This window comes from Glycine max, chromosome 9, assembly GCF_000004515.6.
Source record: "Glycine max cultivar Williams 82 chromosome 9, Glycine_max_v4.0, whole genome shotgun sequence".
Taxonomy (NCBI): Eukaryota; Viridiplantae; Streptophyta; class Magnoliopsida; order Fabales; family Fabaceae; genus Glycine; species Glycine max.
The window spans coordinates 30092124-30099973 of record NC_038245.2 but is presented as its reverse complement, the minus strand read 5'-3'; the positions used below and the strand labels follow the sequence as shown (position 1 = coordinate 30099973).

The window sequence follows — 7850 nt, the reverse complement described above, 5'->3', positions numbered from 1 at the left end:
CCTCCCAAATGCCATTAGGAATGGGGAGAGGTTGCAGCAAACCTTCGGGAGTCGTGGCCGCATATTTTTGTCTTTGACAGACATCACAAGCACGCACAAAATCTCTCACCGACTTTTGCATTCCCCGCCAATATAAATTATCCGCCAGCTTCCGATAAGTTCTCAAGAAACCTGAATGTCCACCCGTTGGAGTGCAATGAAATTCCTCCAATAGAAGAGGGATAGATGGGGACTTGGGAGAAAGAACCAGCTTGCCATGATAAAACAACACACCTTGCTTAACAGAATAGCCGGGCTTGGAATCAGGAGCAGACAACATGGTTTGTATCATGTCCTGAATTTCTGGATCATCTATCACCTCATCTAAAATTTCTTGCTATCAGTCCATTGAGGGTATGAAATCAAAGTACCCAAATCAGCATCGTCATAACATCTGGATAGAGCATCAGCAGCTTTGTTCTCCATCCCTGGTTTGTATTTCACCTCAAACTAATAGCCAAGCAACTTAGCCAACCAACACTGCTAGTCTGGGGAAGTTATCCGCTGCTGCAGGAAGTGTTTTAGACTCTTGTGATCAGTGTATACTATGAACTGCTTTCCCAACAAGTAGTGTCTCCAATGTTGAATGCACAATACCAAAGCCATAAGCTCTTTTTGATACACCGACTTCGCTAAATTGCCTTGAGATAATGCTTTGCTAGAAAATGCTACAGGTTTCCTCTGCTGCATTAACACTGCTCCAATACCTCTACCAGCTGCGTCACATTCCACTTCAAAGGGTAAAGAAAAATTAGGTAATACCAAAACAGGGGGTGAAGTCATGATAATCTTCATCAATTGAAAAGCTGCATTTGCCTCTGTTCCCCATGCAAAGTTGTCCTTCTTGGTCAGCTCCGTCAAAGGCTTGGCTACTTTGCCATAATCCTTAATAAATTTTCTGTAGTACCCAGTAAGTCCCAAAAACCCACGAACTCCTTTAACATTCTTTGGTTCTGGCCAATCCAAAATGCACCGTACTTTAGCAGGATCAACTGCTACCCCTTCACCTGAGATGATGTGCCCCAAGTAATCAATCTGCTTACACCCAAACTTACACTTAGCTTGATTTGCAATAAAATAGTTCTCACCTAAAACCGAAAGAACCTAACTTAAGTGCTTCTGATGCTCTTGAATGTTCTTACTGTATATGAGAATATCGTAAAATAAAACTAAGACGAATTTCCTCAAAAAAGGCCTAAAAATATCATTCATAGTTGCTTGGAAAGTGGCTGGAGCATTCATTAACCCAAATGGCATCACTAGATACTCATAGAGGCCATTGTGAGTTCTAAAAGCTGTTTTGGGAATATCATCTTCATGCACCCTAATTTGATGATAACCGGACTTAAGGTCAATCTTCGAAAAAACATTCGAGCCGTATAATTCCACCAATAATTCGTCTACGATGGGAATAAGGTACTTATCTGGAACTGTAGCTTTGTTAAGAGCTCTGTAATCCACGCACATTCTCCAACTTTTATCTTTCTTTTTTACCAAAATCACCGGACTAGAAAAAACACTCATACTGGGTCTGATCACTCCTACCTGCAACAGTTCAGTCACCTGTTTCTCAATCTCCTCTTTCTGATGGTGAGGATACCGGTAAGGTCTAACATTGATTGTCCCCTGATTTGGAAATAATTTGATATGATTCACTTGAAACCTCTCTGGAGGCAGCTGAATTTGATCTTTAAAAACTGCAGGAAATTGTTCCAGAATTGCATTTAATTCTGTTGGCACAGAGACCTCACCAGCTTTGAATTAGTGATGCTGAGATCCCCACCATTCAACTCCCATCCTATTCTATTTGTCTTCCAAAAATGAGTTCAGATAACTATGCTCTCCTTGCCTGCTACCTTGACCCAACACCTTTACCATCTGCCCCTCATACATGAACTGCATAGACAACACCTTCCAATCCATTATTACCTTTCCCAGTGTGCTCAGCCATGAGACTCCCAACACCATATCCAAACCTCCCAGATCCAGTACCAATGCATCAATGACTACCTTCATAGAACCCATCTTCATTACAATTCCTTTACACACCCCTTGAGAATTCACCCTATGTCCATCTCCAAGTTTGATGCTCCTGGCAAGTTCAGGAGTGATTTCTAACCCTAACGCGTTTGTTACTTGAGGGGAGATGAAATTGTGGCTCGCACCACTATCAATCAACACTAACACATCCACATTTTCAATTTTTCCCTCAATTTTCATGGTACGATTTCCACTCATACTTCCCAACACACCCATGGATTGACATTCTACCTCCTCTTCCTCATCAGGTGCTAATTTCTCACCACCAATTTGCATTGCCTCCATAGATAAGATTTCACCTTCATCGTTAAGAGTTTCTCCTTCACCCAGAATCAACACTCGTAAGGATCTCTCAGGACACTTATGGAGAGTAGGGTGATACTTGCCTCCACACTTGAAACACAACCCTTTCGCCCTTCTCTCAGCCATCTCGTCGTTGTGAATGCTGCGAACCCCTTTCCATTTTCCAGATTGTGAATCATTTGCACCCTTTTTCCTGGTTGAAGCTAACGACATCGTGGAGAGCGTGTTAGATCCACTGGATCCTATTTTCTGAGTCGGGTTTGCCCAACTGGAACGATTTGTCTCTTTTGGGTTTGACCTGCTCCTGCTTCGAAAGGCTGACCCGGCCCAATCATTACGGCCCAATCGATCCTGCCCTCCTTTTTTGCTACCATATTTGTCGACATCATCATCATCTTCTCTCAACTCTTCCTCTACGTCTTTTGTGATACGCATCATTTGCATCCGATTTAGGGGATTGAGAGTCTGAACCCTACGACGAATTTGTGGCTTCAAACCACTCATAAAATAACCTAGATACTATTCCTCTGGAAGTCGTCCCACTTGTGACGAAAAAAGTTCAAAAGCTTCCACAAATTCTTCTACACTACCACTCTGTTTCAACGTGGCTAATTCCTCAAAAGGATTTTCCGGACATCTTCCTCCATATCGTGCAATCAGTCCCTTTTTTAACTTTTCCCAGGATAGATTGTCCTCAGTTTCCATCAAAAGGTTAAACCAGTGTATGGTAGAACCTTCCATACTCAGACGTGCCAACTTCACTCGCATCTCATCAGTCGTATTCTGCACATCAAAATAGGTTTCAGCTCGTGTGATCCATGCAACAGGATCGTCTCCTTCGAATAGTGGCAATTTCACCTTCTTCCCTGACAAACGTGATTCCTCATGCGAAGACTCACCCGTGGAACCCCCACTCCCCTGATTCGTATTCTTCTGACCGATCTGCTTGCATAAATAAGAGAGAACCGAGCTTTGTTGTTGCATCTGTTGAGCCAACGTTTGTAGTGTTGCTTTGACATCAACCATCTGTGTTTCCAATGCGTCCATACGATCTCCCATCTTAGGCTTTCGTGGCATCTACAACTCCGGTGCGGTGGTGATTTTTTTTTGATCTGGCAGGTCGGACCAATTGATGGGTTCTTAAAAGAATATATGGAAAAAATAGCGGATAAATGAATGAAATAGTAACAAAATAACTCAATTATAGAATAATAATGCTGAAAATAACAACTGATGGTGAAAACCTATCAGCCCCTAAGCACACAGTGCTTCCCTCACCAAGATGGTGAATCTTAATGGAATTCCTAGACGATTAATCCCTACCTTTCTGTCCTCTTTTATAGCCATAAGCTTATTCCTAATGTATCGACACAAACCCCCCTAATTAAAATAACAAACTCCCCTAATTAAAATAACAAACTTATTCAATAACAACTCCTATAATAACGATAATAGACTCCTATGATTATTCATTTTATTCTTTTGTTCCTTTATTTCTCCTGTAAACCCTCCAAATCTTTGGCTTGGGCCCACTGTCAAGGCCCACCACTTGATCCACCTTTCTATCAAGAAACAACCAACATTTTAGAAATAAAGATTTATTGAGATAGATCTAGAAGGTTGCTTGGTGTCTCCCAATCTAGGTCATTAATACCATCTTAAAGAGGTATAACATGGAAACTCTAAAAGTGACTATTTGTTAATAGGAATTGAAGTTGCTCTCAGTATGAAGGATTGTCCTAAAACTCATGAAATGAGAGAATACATAACTAGAGTACCATATGCTAGCCTAGTGGGAGCTATTATATATGACATGATTTTTGCATGTTCTAATATCATTTATGCACTAGGTGTAACAAGTTGATATCAATAAAGTCTTGGTGGGGAACATTGGAAGTGGATAAGACCATCCTTAAGTACTTAAGAAGAACTAAATATTATGCCTCATTATGGAGACTCAAAAATTAAAAACGAAAGTAGTTTGATGAGCATATGCTGGAATTAGTAATGGAGTACATGAATGATTGACTCTTTTATTGGATAATTAAATTAGAGGATTTAATTTAATCAAATAAATATTTTAGTGAAATATTATAATATTTTTTGCTACCACCAAAAATAATTTTTTATTACTACATATCAGGAATGTGATTAATTATCATAATTAGTCATGTGATTAATTGTGAATTATCATTGTCTTATGTCAGAAAGCTTCTTAAAATAAAATATGAGATGTTTATTTTTATTTTTATAAAGATAAAGAGGTATAAATTATTTTAAATCTTTTCTTTTCTTTTTTTTTGAAAAAGGGTCTAAATCCATATCTCTTTAACATCTATTTACAGGATATAAAAGCTGGACTTCCCACTGTTACGTTGCCACATCATCAAAATTGATGATATGGAGGAAAGAGAACAATCTCCTTTTGTGTCTATCACTTTTTTTTTTCTTTTTCAATGTTACTCACAACATAACAAAACTCTTTACCAAAACATTTCAATTCAATCTTATTTACCTTCAAATCCTTTTCATGCTCAAGACCCTCATTCTTTAATGTTGCTCACAATCTTACAAAACCCTATACCCGTACATTTCAATTAAGACTTACTCACCTCCAAATTCTTCTCATGCTCACAGGCATCAACAATGGCAATAAAAGAAAGATACACACGACTTGCAATCACAAGCCTTACCCAACAAGAGCACCACAAACTCCTCCATGGTCATGGAAGCACCATATGTGCCATGTGATTGCTAGCAAAGCTGCAATGCATTGATCTTAGCATAACAACATTGGAATAAATGTCCTAGTCTTCTGCATTCCCTTTATATATTTTTATATTTAATACTATATACATTCTATATATATATATTTTTTACATTATATATTTTAATAAATGTATAAGCCTTTCAAAATTAATTAACAATTAATATTTAACTGATAATTAAATAGAATTTAAAATTTAAAATTATTCATTACCAGTTGTAAACAAATTTACTACATTTTAAATTTTCAATAGAACACATTTTATTTATTTATTTTATATTAAAAATACTTAATTCAGATTTGATTTTATGATTATTAATGCATGACAGACTTTTGAATTTTAAATTTAATTTTTTTTCATTTTTATGTTTCATTATGACACAATTTGATTTTTGATTATTGATATTAATTATATGATTCAGATTTGATTTCATTATTAATGTACAACATAATTTTAAATTTTAAATTTGAATTTCTTAACTCAATACATATTAAAATCATTTATTACATTACATATCATACTATTATATAATTGTAAATGTTTTATAATTATATACAATTTTTGTCTACTATACAAGTTTCTAATTGGAATATGAATTTATCAAAAACCTCAACAAAAATCATGATGATTGATTTAAAATTAATAATTTCTAATTTCTAATATATTTTATGCTCTATAAATAACAAAAATATTTCACATAAACAAAGTTCATGATCTAAAATTAGTTTTCAAACAAATCTATAAAAAAAATATGTTGGTTAAACAAAGTTGAAAATGATTTATTTTTCACATTAGTATGTAAAAAATATATTTCACATCAACTTTAACTATTATAAATATATTTTATTTACTATCACTAATATTACATATCGCAAAATGCAAAAAAAAAAACATTAAATTACTTTAAACAAATTTTATATTGATTAAATTTATTTAATATTTTCAATTTTAATCTGATTAGCACTTTTAAATATATTGCAACAGCAAACTTCACTACATGTAGTGATACAAAAGAATATGATTTCAAAATTTAATGATATTTTACAAAAGGGAAACTTATGCAAAATTCAATGACTATCTTAAGTATTGTTTTCAATTCAACTTATTTAATAAATAAAAATTAATTTAATATAATTTTAAAATTATAAATTTTATTCTAAATAACTACTTCGTATAAAAAGAATTGAGCAACATCAAATAAAAAAACTATATTCTCTAAGTTCTGCCAACATTGATCTTGACAAGAAAATATAAAAAAAAAATAGAAGATCTTTACAAAATATAATGTTCATGAAAATGGGTATGAGCATCACATATATGCTAACCTACCATGACCTTCATATTCATAATATTCAATAGTAAATAATTTTTTCTTGGTTTTCAATTCAATGACTATATCATACTCTTTGTTTACAATAATTTTTTTGTATTTTATTTAATATAATAATTTTAATTTACTAACAATTATATTTTAATAATTATTTTTTAGATGAGTATTCAATCAACTCAACTACAAGTACAAAAATCTACATCAACCTTGACAATCCTGATTTTACAAAGTTCAAGATAGGATAAAATGAACTTCCTTATTTTATTTTATTTTATTATACACATTTTGTAACATTCAACAAACAAAATCGTTAGTTTATTCTAATTCTTTGGTTGATGTAGTTAAAAAATTATAAATTTTTTGTATATCTTAAGTATTGTTTTCAATTCAACTTATTTAATAAATAAATAATTTTAATTCAATTAAGTCTATATCATACTTTTTGTTTACAATATTTTTTTTTATATTTTATCTACTATAATAATTTTAATTTACTAACAATTATATTTTAATAATTATTTTTCAGATGAGTATTCAATCAACTCAACTTCAAGTACAAAGATCTATATCAACCTAGACAATCCTGATTTTGCAAAGTTCAAGATAGGATAAAATGAACTTCCTTTATTTTATTTTATTATACACATTTTATAACCTTCAACAAACAAAATCGTTAGTTTATTCGAATTCTTTGATTGATGTAGTTAAAAATTATAAATTTTATTCTAAATAACTACTTTGTATAAAAAGAATTGAGCAACATCAAATAAAAGAACTATATTCTCTAAGTTGTGCTGCCAATATTGATTATGACAAGAGAATATAAAAAAATAGAAGATCTTTGCCAGATATAATATCCATGAAAATGGGTATCATAATCACATGTATGCTAACATACCATGACCTTCATATTCATAATATTCAACAATACTTTATTTTTTTCTTGGTTTTAACATATATAAAATAATAGGATAATGTATTCACAATTCATGCAACAATCGATGAGATCGACGATAGGTTTGGTTGGAATTATGTTGCATGTGAGAGATTCCAAAAGAAAGTTATGAAAGAGAGAAATCAATACACTTGTAGAAGAGAATGCAAACAACCATCCAAGTACTCAACAATTGTATATAATGAATTTTTTTTATAACATAATTAAATAAATATTAAAAATTTTAAGATCTTTTTTAGGTTCAAGATACAATTGAAAGTCTTTGATGACACCAGTGTAACAACATTCACAATGTTCGATTGAGATGCGCAATAAATAAACACAACAACATTTGAACTCCTTCACACCCAAAATGCAAAGAAGGCTAACATACCCCAATATTGTATACCTTTTCCAAACACACTTTTATCTTTGA

The 7850-nt window shown here is 33.0% G+C and overlaps 1 protein-coding gene across 1 annotated transcript; it reads right to left on the bottom strand.

The window, feature by feature from the left end:
* Positions 1-363: 363 nt before the first annotated feature.
* On the bottom strand, positions 364-2817 carry LOC121172839 (uncharacterized). Its single transcript, XM_041005480.1, has 4 exons — positions 1896-2817; positions 1258-1736; positions 637-1074; positions 364-489 (listed from the first exon to the last, which is right to left on the bottom strand). Exons 1-4 carry the CDS (start codon positions 2815-2817, stop codon positions 364-366), a joined length of 1965 nt encoding a protein of 654 aa, XP_040861414.1.
* Positions 2818-7850: the final 5033 nt, after the last annotated feature.

Excerpts from the sequence above, each read along its gene's own strand:
- LOC121172839 (XM_041005480.1), bottom strand. The coding sequence starts at position 2,817 with ATGCGTATCACAAAAGACGTAGAGGAAGAGTTGAGAGAAGATGATGAT. Across the intron at positions 1,737-1,895 it reads GGTAAAGGTGTTGGGTCAAG|TTTTTAAAGATCAAATTCAG; the intron begins GTAGCAGGCAAG and ends AATTTCCTGCAG. Across the intron at positions 490-636 it reads AAAAAGAGCTTATGGCTTTG|TTTGAGGTGAAATACAAACC; the intron begins GTATTGTGCATT and ends CTTGGCTATTAG.